Source organism: Cervus elaphus, chromosome 4 (assembly GCF_910594005.1).
Source record: "Cervus elaphus chromosome 4, mCerEla1.1, whole genome shotgun sequence".
NCBI lineage: Eukaryota > Metazoa > Chordata > Mammalia > Artiodactyla > Cervidae > Cervus > Cervus elaphus.
In genome coordinates this window covers 26100296-26119660 of record NC_057818.1, presented here as the reverse complement: position 1 = coordinate 26119660, position 19365 = coordinate 26100296, and the positions used below count along the sequence as shown (strand labels likewise).

The 19365-nt window shown below is 48.7% G+C and overlaps 1 protein-coding gene across 1 annotated transcript in view; it reads right to left on the bottom strand.

The window, feature by feature from the left end:
* Positions 1-8639: 8639 nt before the first annotated feature.
* The window catches only part of NUP93 (nucleoporin 93), a 105421-nt gene continuing 94695 nt past the window's right edge, over positions 8640-19365 (bottom strand). Inside the window, exons 11-22 of the mRNA XM_043898530.1 lie at positions 18952-19117; positions 18592-18685; positions 17627-17818; positions 16868-16994; positions 16676-16748; positions 16407-16451; positions 14726-14842; positions 13622-13740; positions 12790-12907; positions 12266-12349; positions 10525-10653; positions 8640-8910 (exon numbers count right to left, since the gene is read on the bottom strand). Coding sequence (XP_043754465.1) covers positions 8800-8910; positions 10525-10653; positions 12266-12349; positions 12790-12907; positions 13622-13740; positions 14726-14842; positions 16407-16451; positions 16676-16748; positions 16868-16994; positions 17627-17818; positions 18592-18685; positions 18952-19117 — 1375 coding nt within the window. The 3' untranslated portion in view covers positions 8640-8799. The remainder of the gene's footprint in view (positions 8911-10524; positions 10654-12265; positions 12350-12789; positions 12908-13621; positions 13741-14725; positions 14843-16406; positions 16452-16675; positions 16749-16867; positions 16995-17626; positions 17819-18591; positions 18686-18951; positions 19118-19365) is intronic.

Below are 19365 nucleotides of genomic sequence, written 5' to 3'. Positions count from 1 at the left end.
AGCCAGGGCTGTGAATGGCAGTGCTGGGGCTGAAAGCCACAGAAAGTTGTGTTGACTAAGGCTGTGCACAACACAAAATGTGGCTTTTCTTGATAAAGGTAATGCTTATTTAGGGTTTCTTAAAAATAATCTTTCATGTTGTAAAAGGATTTTAAAATGTTTCCTTTTCCTGGGTAGATTCATGAAGACATAAGTAGGCTATCAGCCCTTTGCTTGGGTTCATTGCTTAAGACCAATAGACAGATGTACAGTTACTGATCTGTACAGGTAAGTGTCCCCCTATCAGACTCCCTCATTGCTCTGCTTGATGTACCACACACCCCAGGTACAAACCCCACGTACTCACCTCTTGGACAAGGTGGGTGCCCCACAATCAGGCTTCTGCTCCGCCAGGAAGGGCTGAACATGAGGCGTGTGACCTCTGGTAGGTCTCCACCTGGCTTCGGAACCCCTCAAGTCCCCTGAGTCCTGCTGCTTCCCCAGTCAAGGTCACAGGCGAGATTAACAGTAGCGGGAGACGCCAGGGCCCCAGGGGGAGCTGGAGGGGAGCTCATTGTTACCATTCTGGGCTGGCAGGATGGCCACCCCCAACTGTGCCGTCCCACCCGCAGCCCCTGCAGCTGTGGGTTTGGACCTTGGTCGTGCAGGGGGCTCCTGCATCCCCAAGCCACAGGCAACCCTGCCTCTGATCTTTGTTTAGCCCTTTCTTGTGGCATTTCCAAAAGGCTTCCTATCTTATTATGGCGTCTGTGTGTACACACACCTACCTCTCTTTCCCTAACCACAGAGTGAGATTATACAAGAGGGATTGCAAATCAGTCTCAAAAATCACCACATAGCTCTTAGCCCCAGGTCCCTGGTAGGTGCTGAAAGGCTTTAAGCTCTTCAGTTAGCGTAGGGTGGGGGTGGGGAGTGGGGGCAGAAGAGGCCCTTTCATAGGAAGAGGCCCTTTGCTGTAGGTCTCACCTCAGTAAAAGGTAAGCTCCTTGAGGGCAGGGATGCCGATTCATCTCAGTTCTGTGTCTCCAGCACCTAGAATAATGCCTGAAACAGCACAGATGCTCAAACATTCGTTGAATTGCGTTATCCATTTAGCAGTCACTGAATCAATAGGAATCCCAAGTTGAACTTGACATGCTGAGGTCTGTCCCCTAGTAGCAAATTTTTGGCTTACTAATTTTAACCCTGTCTTCTTGCCAAAAAAAACCCCAAAAAACTATCACCAGGGTGGGGGTAATTGATTCCACCCTGCACCCATGTGAAAAACCTGTTGTGAAGGGCAGAAGCCAAATGGTAGAGGAGCCCCAAGCTCCAGAGCCCCATCTAAACAAGGTTGGGGGCAGGGTGGCCAAAATTAACCTTGAGGCCCAGAGTGTGTCAGGCAGTAGGTCGGTGATTTCTGGAAATTAACTTCACCTTCTCATTAGGCTGATGGAATCGCAATTGGACCCCTGCTTTATACCTGAGCAATCTAGTTTGCAGCAGTCAACAATGTGCCCTCAGACACACGATTACCAAATTGTGAAAGGGGGACTTCAGCCCAACTTTCTGGCCACCTCCAAGATTTATGTCTCTTGAAAATGCTGGGTCTTGAGGCCTGGTGGGCTTGTTTCATCTAGGGCTCTGTGCTTGGAGAGCCTTCAAGCTCTGAACATCGGGCTGGCCCTGTAGGAGAGCGAGGCATCTGCAGTACCCGAGACTTGCCAGCCGACCTCCCCAAGGAAAAGGTCTTCCCAGCAACAGCAGCACTGCCGCACGCAGCTCCCAGCTCCGGCCTGGCTGCCCACCGTCAGTCCTCCTAGTTCCCTCTGCTCCCCGGGGCTTCTATGGAACCCTGGGACCCCGCACCTGGGGTGACCAGTGGCCCTAACCTGGGCCTCTCTCCTCGCCACCTGGGTGGCTTCGGAAATATTTTAACTGAGGACTCCACTGAAAAGCCTCCAGTTCCGAGACCTGGGTGAACAGGGCTACACTTAACAGCGGTGGCCAGCTCTTCACCTGGCCCTGCGTCAGGAGGTGCTGCAGAGCCCAGAGGAGACCACTGAGCCTACACAGGGTCGGGGGCACTTGTATGAGGCCCAGATTTCTGGGCGACTCATCAGGAAGTGGCCTCCCCTCGGCCTCAGGGACCAGAACAAGCTGAGGGCCCCCAGGCAAAGGGAGTGGGCTGCAGCTCTTCCAAGTGGCCCCTTCAAGGAGAGAACATTCCAGCCACAAGGCACCTGGAGCCGGTCTCTCCAGGGCTTCTCGTTAGGGCCAGGTGCCCCAGGTGGACAGAGATGAAGACCCCCGACCTCCTCAGCCATTTGCACATCCCGAGACAGAAGCCCAGGCTCCAGACCCTGAAAACCCCTCCGAATCAGAAACACAGGCAGATATTGCTCAAGAAAGTGGGAGACACCTGTCCCACGACCAGGCCCAAGTCTCTCCCCTCACCAGACCCATCCTGCATCACCTCCCCCAAGGCCAATAACTGGCTCTTGACCCCCATTTAAAATTCTTTCCACTGAGAACCCAACACCAATGGTCACAGACTTGCAGCAGCTCCCAGCCCCAGAATGCATGCCACACGCGGAGTTACCACCCATATGCTCTGGATGGTCTAGGTCCCACCACATTTCCAGCCTGACCCTCCTCAGACCCCTAGCCAGGGGACTGAACTCCAAAGCTGGTGGGGGGACAGCGAGACTTCGGAGCTGGGAGTCCTGTACTTACATAAACCCCTGGGGGCTTCGCAGACCCAGGGGCCCGGCAGGCCTCAGCCCTCCTTGCAGGGAGTGGAGGAGGGGCCTGGTGCTGTCACCCCAGAGACAGGGAAGAGGCACTTCGGCTGCCTTCTGAGGAGCCCCAGGCTGCGTCTCAGCTAAGGACCTTCCCAGGAAGGGAGCCTGAGAGTGGTTCCTGCTCCACTGAAGGACTGGGCAGAGGGGGCACTTGGGGAGAACATTCAGGAAATTTACTGGCTACAGACAGGGGTGGCGATGAAGGAACCATTCTAAACAGAGTAAACGCAGAAGTTACTGGAAGGAGCACGAGAACACATACACCGGCTCCCACCCTGTCCCTTCTCCCCACAAACACCACACAGAGTGACAGTGTCAGCAAAGCGAAAGGAGAAGAATCAGCCAACCAAACAAAGCAAAACATTCTCCCCCCGTGCATGTCTTATCAGTTACTGATCAAGTGAGCAAAGGCTGTACCTCGCCTCTTCGCGCCCTTTATAAAATACACATTGAAATTCCTGGCGGAAAAATACCCAGTAGAGGCTAGCAGCTGAAGTCAAGGGGGGCCCACACTCATCCGACTCAAGTCAGCTTGTCTGGCTCCTCAGAACCGAATTCTTGTTTCCGCCCTTTCTCAGGTGGTCCAGTGATAAAGAATCCGCCTGCCAATGCAGATGTTAGAGATGTGGGTTCGACCCCTGGGCCGGGAAGATCCCCTGGAGGAAATGGCAACCCACTCCAGTATTCTCGCCTGGAGAATCCCATGGTCAGAGGAGCCTGGTGGGCTACAGTCCACGGGGTCACAGAATTGGACAAGATTGAAGTGACCAAGCATGCATGCACGCCCTTTCTCAAGTGACTCAGCACGCCCTTTCTCAAGTAACTGCGTAGCTGTCATTTCCGCTGCCCACAGAGGAACAAACAGTGCAACAAATCAGGGCAATCCACTTTAGCTGGAGAGCTCCTGGCAGCCTGTGCCCAGCCTGGAAGCCTCTGCACAGCAGATGCCAGCAGAGGCAAGCCTGAATCGGGTAGCCAGATAAAACTGGGACAAACTTAAGAGTGAGAACTATTCATTGTTTATCTGAAATTCAAATGTAACCAGGTGTCCTGTATTTTTATTGGCTAAATCTGGTGTGGATGAAGGGGCCTGCCTAGGCCGGCTCCACTGGGGCCACCCAAGAGGCTACGATGTGTGTTTCTCTGTTAGAAGTCCCCTCTGGGATCACAGGCTTTCCCACTTCCTGCTCAAACAGAAGCCACTGTCTGAGGAAACTCTTTCACCCTCCCCAAAATCTCAAGGACCCCAAAGGCAAAGGCAACAGAGAGGACAGATAGCGTGCCAATGCAGTGCTGGGTTTCTGCCCATCCCTCAACCTTTTTTTTTTTTTTTTAAGATTTGACCTTTATTGTTGTTAACAGTGAATCAAACGTCCACCCCCTTCTTCTCAACGTTTCCCTGCAGACTGTGCAGCTCCACAAGTTTCCTTCTTTGAAAGATCAGCCCTGGTCTCTCTGACCCCCAGGAGACACTCCCCTCTACCTTCTTTCAGGCTGAATGCCTATTAGAGGCCCCTGAGTCTGAATCCAGGCACGTGGAGCTGGGACAGAGGATGTGGGCAGGGGGCTGGTACAAGAGACGGAAGCAAAGAACCTGCTTGTTCAAATCTTTGCTAAACTAGGTGGGCTAGATTCCCCAGAGAGGGCACATGGAAGCTATTTAAAAACAAAGTTAGGACAAAAAAATTTTCCTTTCCTGGGTGAGCAACTTAGAACCAACAGTATTTCCACTTAGGTGGTTCTGGCCAAAAAAAGAAAGATCCCACTGAGACTTCTGAATGGATGGGGACTTGATTACCCTGGCCATTCCCAGCTCCCGAGCACAGCCTGGTATGTGCAGGACTGTACAGCTGAAAGGAACTAAGGCAGACACATCAATCCACATCAATACATCTGTTTGGCCAGATCTACTATAGCCAGTCACAAGGCAAGAAGTACAGATCATTTGAAATTAATGTTCAAAACATTTTAGGTAGTGGTTTTAAGTTTTTTTCCACCAACCTTTTCAGTTAGAAACAAGCACTAAGAAGACAGATTCAGTTCCCTCCTGTCCCTGTCCTGTGAGGGATACCAGTATACTATGAAGCAGTCAGAAGATGGGCTGGAGGCAGATGATGTCTCAATTCCACCTAGAAGAACGAAGAATGGGGGACATCCGGGACCTCAGCACAGCCTCATTGCCTCATTTCCCTCCAGGGAGCTACATGATTTCTGTTTAACGAGTCACTGACTTCCTCCTGATATTCCTGAAAGGCAGGCACAAAAGTTTTTTTTTTTCACTGATACAAAACGAGCATCTTGAATGATACCATAAAGTGTGCATTTCCATTAGGAATTTTATAACATTTTTCCCAGTTTGCTGGACAGAAGGCTCAGTCTCCATGACTGACTGAGGCTAAGTGAGAGTCCAGTCAGGCTGGGGCCTGCCAGCACTTTGGCAAGCCTGGGACAACGCCCCAGTCTGGGGTTTTATGCAGTATTCCGCGTGCTCAGTCACCTCCTGAGTGGTTTGATGTGAACTACCGAATGAGCTGGACAAACACTGTGATGCCTAATGGAGAAACATGGACTGTGGAGATCCATGTAAAGCAGCAGGGCACTGGCACATCTGCACGTAATGGCTTAATTGAATATTAAAGCTTTGGCCCCATGAGTTCACTCAAACAGAGCAGGCAGGGGTGAGAATCCAAAGAGGAAACAGTCCACAATTTTTTTCCCTCTATATCAGCAACTGTGGGATTCTGCGGAAAGTCTATAGTACTGTGCTTAAAGTAACCTAAACCCTAGACTTCAAGTCATTCATCAAAATAACAACAGGAGAGATGAAACCAAATGATTCACTCTGAGAGCACATTACTCCCACTCCAGTTTTCCCCCAGGAGTCAGGGGGCCAGCGCTGTCTAAAAAAAATAATCCAAGGAACAGAGTCTTTGTAATTAAATCTTGAGGCCTCTGAAAAGGCCCTAGACCAAGTGACTACTTCCCTTTGAGTGTCTCAGTGAGTTTATTATAAGCCATTTGGAGGCAGGCACTGACCCCATCAAGCTCCAAGTGGCCTTGATTTTGTTAGAAAGATTGGAATCTTATCTGGGGAAGACAACAGACTCCCAGGGCCACTTTCTCTGTTTCTCTAGATAAATGGTGAAATCACGGACCAGTATCAAGGGAGAGGATTTAGTTCCCTGACCGAGTGAGCTGAGGATGACTTTTAACCTAATAACCTGTCACAGGATCATGAATTCTGAGCATAAGCTGTAACCATGGGCACACGGTAACCTGTTGATGCTGTGGCCTTGCAAACTCAGCCTCGTGTCTCCTGCATCTCTGCACCCAGCTATATTTTACCACAGAATCAGTCAATAGGACAAGCACCGGGGTTTGCTCCAGAAGCCTGGCCCTCCTGGAATAAACAGAGTTATCTTATTTCTCCTATAAGTGTCTCTCGCTAGGCAGGCCCTCAAATGCCAATCAGGGACTGTGTTCCTCTCAATTCCACACAGTTTCCCTATCAGGGCAGTTTTCCCTCCCTTCTGTCCAAAGATGGAGGACCTCACCCCTCTACGCGGGGCTCCCGTGCAGCTCTCCTGTTTGGAGCCGGCAGAACTGCATGACGCAAAGAAAGGCAAATCCACAATTAATTCTCATGATGAAAATGATGAACAAGAGAAGAACCAGGGAGTAAATACAAATTTAAACACCTTGTGCCTTCTGTCCTCGATGGCAATGTTACATTTCTATCTATAAGATCTAGCATTAAAAAAAAAAAAATCAGAACTCTTAAGTCACATTTATGAAAAGTCCTCAGAGAACTCTTTTAAAGCACTGTTAAAGCAAATTGTTTGCTTTGTTTAAAATACAAATCAATGCCTATAAAGAGGGCACAACTTGCTAATTCAAGTCTCCTGCAGCGCCTGTCTTCAGAGACTTTCTCAGTAAAGCTCAACTGAAGGTGAATAGATGCCAGTTGAGGAGACAGACCCTCAAGCTACGTCCCTGATAGATATAATGGGATGCGACTGACACAGCAGATGGCCCCATTATCTACAGACAAGCCCTTTACTACAGGCAAAGGCAACAATTCGTATTTACATGATTATGAGAGTAACCGTGCCCTGTGAGGAGAGTTTTCTCTCTAGAAGCAAAAGGTACGAGACTCTGGGGACCTTAACACTCTCCCCCGGGGAAAGCTGCTGCAGGAGCAGTCCATAAAACCAGCAGGGCCGACTGTACCCATCCTGTAGCCCCGGCTGGCACATTCAGGAACACTCATCCTCCCGTCCTCTCCAGCTAAGCCCAAGGCCTCAGAAGAAACAGGGCCACCAATGGGGAACAACCTTGCTCAGGGACCACATACTGATGGTACTGATGCCCAGTGGAATGATACCCATGAGCTGACCTGGTCAACTGGCTTTATGAATGGAGACAGGGAGAGGAGGCTGTCCGAGGAGAGGAACCAACTAGTGGAGAAGACAGAAGAGGTGCCAAGCAGCCGCCTCACTGTGGAGCAGCCACAGAGGGAGAAACGGCCAGGTCTGCGCTGCCTTGAGCTCCAGCTGAGACCCCAACAATGTTCACTGATTAGACTATGGGTCTCCAGGACTATGTTTTCATCTCCAGGGGGATTTCAGCAGAACAGCAAACATTAATCCTGGCATCAGGGCAGATAATTTGGAGAATGGTCTTGGAGAAACACCAACAACCTTAGATATGCGGATGATAGCACTCTAATGGAAGAAAACAAAGAGGAACTAAAGAGCCTCTTGATGAAGGTGAAGGAGGAGAGTGAAAATGATTAAAACTAAATATTAAAAAAAAACTAAGATCATGGCATCCGGCCCCATTACTTCACGGCAAATAGAAGGGGAAAAGGTGGAAGCAGTGACAGATTTCCTCTTCTTGGGCTCTAAAGTCACTGCGGATGGTGACTGCAGTCATGAAATCAGAAGATGACTGCTTCTTGGCAGGAAAGCAACAACAAACCTAGATAGTGTGCTGAAAAGCAGAGACATTACTTTGCCAATAAAGGGTTGTATAGTCAAGGCTGTGGTCTTCCCAGTGGTCACGTATGGCTGTGAGACCTAGACCATAAGAAAGGCAGAGTGCCAAAGAACTGATGCCTTTGAAATGTGGTGCTGGAGAAGACTCCTCAGAGTCCCTTGGACAGCAAGGAGATCAAACCAGTCAACTTAAAGGAAATCAACCTTGAATACTCATTGGAAGGACTGATGCTGAAGCTGAAACTCCAGTATTTTGGTCATCTGATGTGAACAGCCAACCCATTGGAAAAGTCCCTGATGCTGGGAAAGACTGAGGGCAGCAGAAGAGGAGGGTCAGATGAGAAGGCTGGATGGCATCACTGATGCAATGGACACGAACCTGGGCAAACTGTGGGATATGGTGAGGGAGGCCTGGTGTGCTGCAGTCCATGGGGTCACAAAGAGCCAGACATGACTGAGTGGCTGACAAACAACAACAACTTGGGCCTCAAGGCACGCCCTGGGGAGGTAAGAGGGAGGAGGATGTGGAGTGCCTGGTGTTTCACACAAATCTTAACTCACCCAAGGCTGAGGCTGGCTCTCACATGCAAATAAAAATGTGAAAAGCTAACTGTGACCCTGTTATAGGGAACATTATATCTAAATAAAAGCAACTCCCAAAGGCTTCATTTCCTCGCTCATTTTGGGTCAATTTTTAATCATATCAGGTCAACTTTAACCAACTCCTGGATGCCTATACAAGTCTGTCATTTTCTGGCCCAAGCACTAGTGAAGACAATTCCTCTCACACAAATAAAAATTTCAACAAAATTCCAAAGGGGGGGGGGGAACAGTGAAAATAAAAGAATGTGAAAAAAAATACAAATCAAAGAAATTTATTGGTGTTGACAAAAATACATAATACAGAAAAATGAAACAAAACAAACACAACGGAAACAAAACCAGAAACCAGCCCCCACCCTGGAGGGCCCCGAGGTACCGACAGCAAGCAGCCCCAAGAGCCCCTCAGAACATCACACTTAATTCATGAGGACCTCCATCTGCACCAGCCTCGCGTTGGTATCCCCAGATGTCCTGTAGGGTATCATCCCAGCAAAGGTGATCAGGGCTCGGGCTTGGCTGCGGAGTTGCTGAGAGAAAGGGGAAGAAGAGAAGGAACCCAGTTAAGTTTTGGGTCAGAGCTCTGTCCTGGGAACCAGCACTCCATCCTTCCATTTTCTCCCCTCGGTGGTGTCATGACAGACTCCCAATGGGTGGATGACCATCTTGCCCTCCACTTTCACGTTCCTCCAGGGTGGTGCAGAGCAAGCAAAGATGGGCCGCCGGGCCCCCAGTTGCAAAGCCCATTTACTCAGCAGAAGACGGATGGGTCTGCCAGGTAAGCTGCCCCATTTGAGCAGCCGCTGACCTGGCTTGTGCTTCAGACTGTCTGCTCCACTTTTCGGAACCTCTCCCTCCCCTGACTGGTGAGGACCTGAGGTTCTAGGACCCCCAGGAAGCACCTGCACTGCCTAAGTGCAGCCCATTCCAGATCTTTCCCTCTCCTGCGTCTTCCCCTTTCCTTCTTTTCACTCCTTTCATTTCTCTCTTCCTAATGGAAATGAGTAGCCCTCTTTTCTCAGGCAACAATATTTATGAGATTCCTGGATTGCTCCAGGAGGGAAAAAGATTTTAACTCAGGTGTTTTCAATATTAGAAACAATAACCTTCACTCTGATTTCCAAGTGATAAATCACTGAATAAAGAAAAATGAAATCTCAGAGGACAGCTCAGGTTGCCCATATTGAGGTGTGCTGGATGCTTACAGAAGGAAGGAAACCAAAGCTGGGATAGAAAGGGTGGTGGGGGTGGGTGGGTGGTCTACACATTTTCTGGACTAGTAACGAGACTTTATAGGAAAATTCAAGGGTCACTTACTAGGTCTCTTAAGGACCATTCAAGAAGAAAGCTGAAAGGCAGGTGCCTTTTCCCTGATATGTGAGGTAAACTGGCAAGTCTAAGGCGGAGGTTCTGACAATGGTAGGACCTGTGGGGGTCATGGCTGAGAGAGCCCACAGACATCCTTGGAGGCAGAAGATAGATTTTCAAGGCCCTCGTTTCTTGATTGCCAAAACCAGGTATGGCTATTACACACCATACTGAGAGCCTCATCAAACATTAAGTGGAAATGTTAAAGGAAAGGTAATTCTAAAATACCACCAGTTTTAATGTTCCAAAGGGTCAAACACGTTTCCCTTTTTGTCAAATCAACTGTACAGCACATGCTGTTTGGGTCCAAGGGTTCTATCTGCCTGGACTCCGTGTGACCCAGGTAATGCTGGAGGCCCCACAGGCAGTGGAAGGGGTACTGGCCCCGGTGTCAGACAGACCTGGCTTCCAGACACAGCAACTGTTAACCAGAAGTACGGTTTTCATGGAAGTGCTGAACTGAGACTCATAAAATGACTGTAGATTTTAGAGTGGGCAGGAATTCTTATGGAATCAATATAAACTAGCATTTTGATTGATTTTTTAAGACCGGATATTCACTGACTTGGCACATCATTATTTTTTAGCTTGAGAAGAGGAGCAACCCCATTAATGTTCAGTTTCTTCTGGAAGCCCTCAACATAAACTTTACCCAGATGCCAGGTAGTAAAGAAACAAGCACTTTAGGTCATGAGCGGTGGTCTCATGAGGAGCAATCGAAGGCAAACCAGAAAGGTGGTTCTCAGCGATGGCTGTGGCCAACGCTGGGATCTTACAGAATCACGGTCCTCGATGACTCGCTGAGGCCTGGATGCCGAGGATGGACTTGTCCCCTTGAGCCTCTTAAACTGTGTGAACAAGATGTTCATGGTGGCGAGAAGCACTTCTGAGAGGTTGTGCCTGATCTGCAGAGAGAGACACAATGAACTAAGAAGAAAGCACCCAGCCCTGGGGCCAAAGACGGGCTGGGGGAGCAGGGACCAGTGCTCCGGGAAGGCCAGGCCACGCCACACCCCACAGTTGCCAGCTGGTGTACTACACAGCCACCAGGAAGGAGTGGATGGCACTGGAATGTCAAGCGTGAAAGCAAAGCCCAGGCAACACTGTTCAGAAGGTCAGATCGGTCATTCTTCTGCTCTTTTTTAAAATATTTATTTGGCTGCACTGGATCTTGGTTGCAGCACTTGAGGTCTTTTAGTTGCAGCATGAGCACTCTTAATTGCAGCATGTGGGATCTAGCTCCCCAGCCAGGGATCGAACTCTGGACCCCCTGCATTGGGAGCATGGAGTCTCAGCCACTGGACCACCAAGGAAGTCTCCTCTGCTCCCTTCTTGATGCAGGGAAGTGAGCAGAGAGCACGTCGACTACGTCTGGCTAGCAGAGGGATTAGCAGAAGTCCGCATCTGAACATCAGGAGGTAGGGATGCACACGCTGGCCCTTTAGTCCCCATCACTGCCCACTGCCTCAGACCCACCAGACTGTCTCCCTGGGACCTGCACAGCCTGAGCAGAGTCCTTGAGAGTGTCTATGAGGATAGGCCCTGGTACCATGTTTCAGTCTACAAAACAATGGATGATGTAAGCAGGGGTCGGCAAGAAACAACAAAAGGAGGAGTAGCTAGGGCAGAATTTTAGTAGGTGTGAAGGGGAGGTTGGCAAGAGGCAAGACCTCTTAGCTGTCTATACCATAGGAGGCAGCCACCCCACGTGTGGAAGCTGGCCTTCTTTCTTCCTCTAGAATGGACACATATTTCTATAAAAGGAATGTGTTCACCGAGTAATGCTTTTAAATCGAAACACTATTAGGAACATCCTGGGACCAGGCAGCTGGTTTTAGAGAAGAGTCTTACTCTAGCCACACACAAGAATAACCAGGGGAGTTCTGGGCTGCAGGCTTAGATCAGAGAAACCAGAATTTCTAGGCCTTGGCATGAGAATTTTTTTTAAAGGTCTCCTAGCAATTCCAGTGTGCAGCCTAGTTGAGCAGCCTTGGGCTAGGCAGTGGCAACATGCCAGAAACCCTGCAGAGAGAGGAGCTCTTGGGTTCTAAGGCTGATAACTGAGACCATGGTCACTGCTCCTGCTTCTTGAGACAAAACTTCTCTGCTTCTTCAGAGAAGGGAAAGAAGGAAGTGGATCACAATGCATGTTTCATGCACCCGAAGGAATTACTTAATATGAGAGTTAAGCACTGATACACCCTCTAGAACAAGTAGATAATAAACAATTAAGCCAGATTTCACAGAATCAGTAAGAAACCTTTTTCTCCCAAGAATATGTCTGATCACTAGAGTGGGTGTATTTTCCAAGTCAGGAATTCAGACAATAATCTGATGGGTATACGCGTACTCACAGGAAAACCAGCCCAGAATTCCTGAAACTGGACTCGTCTTAGAAAATTCAGTCTGGATGGTGACTGTACTAGACTCTTAAGAATTACTGGTTACATTAAAACAAAAGCTTTCAGTAGAAGTGAGGAAAAAAGAATTTTGTAATTCAGGAAGAGAAGGACTCACCTCATCACTGAAATTTCTGAAGGCAGCCACTCTCTCTTCCACACTTTCCTGATTCAGGGGCACCAGCTTCAAGCGATCAATTATCTGTTTAAAACAAAGGCCATCAGCCCCATATGATACAATCATCACAGTCATTCCATCTCTTCAAACACATGTCAGCATCTAACATGTTCATAGGTGGCTTCTTAGTAGGAAATTCTACTCCCCTTGTTCAAAGGCTTTGATTCCAACTTGCTGACTGACTCAATTCCTATCCTCGTTTTCCAAGGCAGTTTTTACAATTCAGAGACTTCAAATTATTTTGAGAAATCCCTGTTTTTAGATTAAAGAAGAAAGGAAAGGAAAAAAGAGAAAAAAAAGAACAACATAGAAATCCCTTTTAAATTGCCAGGATCTTACTTGTCCTTCTTCACTTAACAGGCATACTGGTGACATTCCTTTGTTTTAAATGAATCCCACAAAATGTTTTGGTTTTTCAAGGGCATAAATTAACCAGTATTTCAAACACCCCTCCTGAAACTTACATCAAAGGCTCTGTCAATATGCCCACTGTGATACTCGTCAAAAAAGGTGATCAAGTCCAACAGAAGATAGAATGTGGAGTCCACAAATTTATTTGCACTGATTCCCTGGGCCCTATACCTGAAGGACAAAATAGAGGGAAGGGAGGCAGGGGTATATTAGGAATTCTGTGCAATCTGTAACTTGAGGACAACATCTAAAAAATGTTAAAACCTCTTAGAGTCTCTAGATGAGGTGAACCAAGGAGTGGAAAACAGTGTCTCTTTTGTAATGGCCAAGCATTTGATGGTGGATTTGACAGAGATCCACCTATAAACGTTTTGTATGAAGCCCAGTTCTCCAGCTTTGGATGCCATCTCAGCAGGCACCCTGACCCAGTTCTCAGGCGGATCTGGAGAGGGCACAAAAAGTAATGACTGCTCCCCAGCCAGGGCGTCACACTGGTTGGAGTACAGCTCCACTCGCTCATGGGGAGGAGGGGAGATTCTGAAACACTGGCCACTACACCTTGAGGAACCCCCCATCTACCCATCCATCCATCACTAGCTCCGTTACCAAATCCCTTTGAGATGGGTGCTAATGGCACAGAGATGAGTATAATGCCTAGAACTAAACTACAGGCTTAGAATGCTGAGATATTCTTACATCCCCTTCTTTTTGAAAAAAATGTTTACCAAGTGACAGCTGGTTATGATGGGAATAAGAACTCTCAAAACTGTCAGCGCTGGTGGGACGGTGGAGCCCCTCTTGGGGACTGTGATGTTACAGTGAAGCTGAAGACACACCTGGGTGGGTGCTGAGAGCCCGGGGCCCCAGGAGCTGCTTCGGCCTTACCGTTCCGCGATGGAGAGGGCCAAGTTCTTCAGCCGCTCCTTGTTGGACTGCGGCGCGCTGATCTGGGGCACAACGGGGCTAAGCAGTTTGTTCATCAGCTCCAGCACCTTGTCGGCGTTCTGTCCAGTTTTTTAAAATTAAAGAAGGAATTCGTTAAAAACAATCAATAAGGAGAAAAAAGCTAAATCACCAAGACAAAAGAGGGAACTTTTTGTTCTGGATCTTGACATGGGTGGTGATGACACAGACATATACCTGTGGAAAATCCATCAAGCTGTTATGTATGCTGAGTATCTACACCTTTTTCTATTTTTTTCATAAGACCTCAGTCTCAAAGAGGGCTTTCCTGATGGCTCAGCGGTAAAGAATCTGCCTGCAATGCAAGAGACCTGGGTTCGATCTCTGGGTGGGAAAGATCCCCTGGAGAAGGAAATGGCAAGCCAGTCCAGTATTCTGGCCTAGAGAACTTCATGGACAGAGGAGCCTGGTGGGCTACAGTCCATGGGGTCACAAAGAGTCAGACATGATTGAGCAACTAACACTTTCACTTTAAGTCTCAAAATATTTTTAAATTAAAAAAATGAATTATAATCCTCTTTTTGCCCACTTCTCTCAGGTGATAAAAGGAGAGAATGCAGTCTTCTCCAGGCTATGCAGTTACTAGTATCCCCCAAATGTTCTAATGCAGAACTAACTCCAGGGCTCTCAGCACGCCTTGGCTGTGGTTTTGTTCCCAAACATCCATCCATCCCCAGTGGGTCTGCGGCTGCTTGGAGGGTGAGCACCAGGCAATTTCACCAGCAGCTTCACTGTCCAAGCATGATGGAGGTTTATTCTGCTGCCAAGTGAGACTACAGCTCAATGCCCGCAGGACAGCCTTTCAATATATCATGCTCTCGTCTGGCCAGAAGCACCTTATGGGCAGAAATAATTCTGTAAAATGGGAATTTCACCCTGACTGGATCATTAACTGCCTAAGCATTAGGAGACAATGCCTCAGCAGACAGAGGGGTACAATAACAGCACCGTTGAAATGGTTGTGCTTTTAACGCAGCAAGGCTGACAGATCTATTAGGTGCAGAGGCAAGAAAAGGACACATTTACCTTGGCAAGGTCGTAAAGCTTTGCTGCTTCTTCAAATAGTCCTTTATTTTCTGCCACGGAAGCAACTTTGTTGATAATAGGCTTCGTGTCACTGGTAAACTTATCTATGACTCCAGGCTGACAAGACAAATTATGGAAGGGAGGAAGAGAGAAACAGGGGGACAAAGCTGTCATTTTAAACACAGAGAAGCAATCAGGGATCTGAAAACTAACTGAAAATGCTTGCTCTGGGCAATGCATATATTTTCATCAGGCAGACTCTGGCTTTCCTGAAGATATAAGGGCCTATTAAACATATGAAAAGGACCAAGATGAGTACCCATGAAGAGGCAGATTCACAGGCAGCCCAGAGGAGTCAGCAGTTAAGACTCCATGCTTTCTCATTTTCCAAAATGATCTAGCGAGTACGTGAAATCATCAATGATTTTAATTTTGCAGATGACCCTAGAGGGGGCAAAAAAATCAGGAGGCTCAGAGAAAATATCTGAAAGATTTTGGATTTGCTTTATAAGACAGACAGCAAAAGAAACCCAGTCCTGAAAAAAATATACAGCAAGTGGTGCCAGGATACTAAAAACAACAAAAAAATCTGCATCATCACTCAACAGCAACCAAATGGTCAAGAGAGTATGAGACAGGCCTTAGGTAACACAGGGAGAGAGGACAGACTCTGCGACATCTGATTGGCTGCCTGATTCTTCACCAGCCTTGGACCAAGTCAGGCAACCAACCTTCTCTGCCACTCTGGCAGCACAGGAGGTGAGTGAAGAGCATGGGCTCTGCAATCAAGAAGGACTGGGTTCCAATTCCAGCTCACTTTCTTACTAGTTGTGTGACCTTGAAGACAAAAATGAACCTCTCTCGTCTCTACTTCCTCCCTTGAAAAACAGGTAACCGTTCCGACTCTGTTGGGTTCTTGTGACCATTAGGTGAGAACATATGCATCGAGCACTCAGCACAGGACCTGGCAGTTGTCACTGCTCCATATGCATGGCCATCATCACATCGTCACCAGCACGGCCACTGGTCTTCCTGAGCTAGATGGTGTAAGCAAGTGTGAGCTCATTTCACGATTTCTGGGTCTAAACCACCCATTTTTGTAAGCAGGGAAAGTGAGTCCCTGAGAGAGGCACAAGGAGCCCCGAGTGGGGTCAGGAGGGGCCTCCATGCCAGGGTCCCTGCCCGTCCACACGGCCCAGTAGCCATGATGGGTCTCAGGGAATCACTGAGGCTCATGGGAGCAGCTGCCTCTCTGGGGTCAGTGCAGAGTTCTGAGCCCTTGAAAACTACCTTTGGAGAGAGGTCAAGTGCATCTCTAATTTCCCATCTGGGGAGAATACGCGTAATAATGAATTTCTTTCTTGCATATTTTCTGAGCCAAGAATGGCAGAAATGTAGCCTTCTCAGATGAAAAAATGGCAGGTGTAAACAGATGAGTATTCTGAACATAATTTAAAAAGCTATTTCACCACAGATTTACATATTTCAAGGAGAAATGTAAATGTGTCTAACATCAAGGTCATCACTTGGGACCTGTAATTTTCATTTTTTGTTTTTTAAGCAACTTCATTCAGATCTGCATCTTTAGTACCTTGCATCCTAAAACCTAACTGTATTTTTTTTGACAACTGTAAATCCCCACCTGCAAACTAACACATCTCCAGGGGTGTCTTTAACCCACCTTTCTGCTTCCATCATTCTCCAGTTTCCCAAGAATCATATCGAACTGCAGAGACAAAAAAATGTTTACCCAGTTTACTGGAAGAGGATATACACATAACCCACAATTCCTTGCAGAAGAGAGAGGGCGAGGGGAGGTAGAGGAAGTCTCGAGGACACTGGGATTGAACCAACATTTTTAGAAACCAAAGAATACTCTAAAGCTCCCCACAACCCACACTGAGGTGATCAGCATGAGAACCTGTATACTGGGAAGGTTAGGAGATATACCTCTCGACTTTCTATCACCAGCTCGCTCACACAGCGCAGAAACATGTTTTCTCCTTGACTATCCTTCTCATCCCTAGGAGGAGACAAAAACACACTGATTTCTGAAGGTGCGACTTTAAGGCCTCTAATCATCATTCTCATAACGGCAGAAACCAAAATCAGCTGAAGTAAATGGTCAAAAGCCAGTCTCACCTGAGGAAGTAAAAGTACTGGAGGGCCTCTCTCGGGTCCGTGGACTCAAACTTCCGGGTGTAGAGCATGAGCAGCCGCACAAAGTTCAGCCTCCGCATGCAGGGAGGGTCACCAGGCTCATGGCTGACTGCATGGGGAGGCGGGTACAGAACTGGTCACAACCACACAACCAGGAACTATGGGAACCAAGCCCAAAGACCCAGTGGCACCTACTCCTGCAGCCCAGCCAACATCCGGCAGCGTGAGCTCAGCCCAGGCCCTTCAGCACCGCCCTCAAGTTCGGCCCAAGCACAGAGCGGAGAAAATGGCATTCTGTAGTGAATCACTAGCATGTTGGTCTCTGAGTGAAAAGGGGGCAACAACCAACCATTGCAGCATGTGCTCCGGGAGGGGCGGGGGATGTGCTGCGCTACTCAGGAAACTGCAGCCCCTCGGGCACGTGTCTCCTCTCCCTCCTGACTGCCGCCCCACACCGGCAGGCAGGTCTGATGGCCGGCTGGGCCTTCCAGTGTCTCCAATTAGAGCCCCAGTGGGAACCAGTCTCACTAGGTTTGTATATTGAACTCCCCAGGGATCTGAATGGAGGATGGAGAGGCAAGACCCCTCACACTGATCATCCCAGAAGCCCAACTGTCTACAACACTCCAAAAATGATTGGCTCTGTCTGCCTGGATCCTTGTTGGTCCCAGTTCTGCGTCCACTGCCACCCGATGGGGAATGTGTCATGTTGTGGAGGTGTGAGGGCCAACAAATACTCACGGAGCTGAGCACTCTGTCCTGAGGATTTTAAAAGCAGCTTCAGCTCAAAGAGCACCAGTGCCACGTGGACGGCATGGCAGCGCAGCCGCTCCATGCGGAAGAGAAAGGCAATGGCGGCTTCAAACTGCGCCGTCAGGAACAGCACTTGGAAGTAGAGGAAGGGCTGCTGGTTCACCGTGAAGTGGGACTCGCCTGAGGGAGAGGAGGGATAGCTGACTCAGAAGAAGCGAGTCCAAAGGAGCAGCTGACCGGCAGCCCCGAGTGCTTAAAGGGTGGGATGAAAGCACCAGCCTGAGCAGGAATGGACTTGGGGGTTCTAGACACAGTGGACGCCACTCCAGCTTCGCCCTGCTTCCACAGCCTCCTGACCTCCCAACACAACTGGAGCCTGGGGGGCCTGTGTTGTAAAACCTGGACTTCTTGCATTAGGTGGGAGAGAAACAGAGTAGGACCTTAGAACAGAATGCAAAAGGGTCTGTTTATCTCCTGTGTCCTGATGAATCACTCAGTAAGGAGAGGAATGATTTCCAAGCTGCAGTTCCCTCAGGTTCATGGCATTTAACATTGCTGACCACCAGTGGGAACTTCTTTTCTTCCCAGAATTTTTAAACAGTGAGAGAAAGAAAAAAAGAAAAACTATTTCTCTCTATATTCAGATGTAGTCATTTCGAGATCTCTGAGGGAGCAGCAGCCAAGTCCTCTTATGTCTCTCTCTGAGCCAGTGTCTACCAGAGCTGTTCAAAGAACTGTCAGTGACTGTGTAAGCCACATCCACTACTCAAGGCCATGGGTGCAGCCGCTACTCGAATCTGAAATAATTGCTTTGTTGTGCTGTGTTTTGAAGGTTTACGGGGTTTTGAAGGAGAGATAGAGTTCAGAGATGAAGGATTTTCCCAGAAAGAAGCTAACCAGTGACCTTAGGTGGAAGAGAGAGAGAGAAGGCATTTATGCTCAGGGGATCTTACCATAGTCTTCCAACAGCTGTTTCTGGAACTGAGACAGAGTGAGCCTGTCCTGTGGGGAGCTGGTGCCATCGTCATCGAAACACACCTGGTTCAACTAAACCCCCAAGAGAAACACAGGCATTGGTACCAATTACCTTCTGGGCCAGGAGTGAACTTAGAGCTGTTTGAGCTCAAGGCTCAAGGCTGTGCTAATGGCCGTGTTACTGGCTGGGAATACCGCACAATGAAAGCTGGGCCAGGAGGCAGAAAAACCACGAGTGCAGTCACCTTCCTGGCATCCTACACTAAGCAGTGCAAACTGTGCGCAGTGTGAGCAGGGGGAGGGGCAAATGCCCTGCTGGGCAAGGGGAGCACGCCTGCCTTTAGCCACAGGTAGTCCTCGGTTTTGTCGGCCACCTCGCTCTGGTTGTCCGTGACGTCGCATCTGCCAATGATACAGTACACGGCCCGTTTGTAGGGGTCCGTGTTGTTTCTGAGGGCCCTGCGGTAATGCAGTCGGAGCTTGTTTTCCGTAGCTGGGGACAATCTGAAGACACAAGGGAACAGACACAGGCTGAAGATCCTCAAGGGCACCTGAAAGCACCCAGGGTCCAACCACACAACAAAGTTATGAAGCTTCCCTCCATGAAGGGGAACAGACACTGTCCCACCCACATCCCCAGGGACCATCACTTTAACCTGACTTGCAGCTCCCAGGACCTGTGTCTCTGCCTGCTGGCTTCCTCCAGTAGTGGCCTTCAGGGTAGAAAGTCTGGGGAACTGACCCCCCAGCCC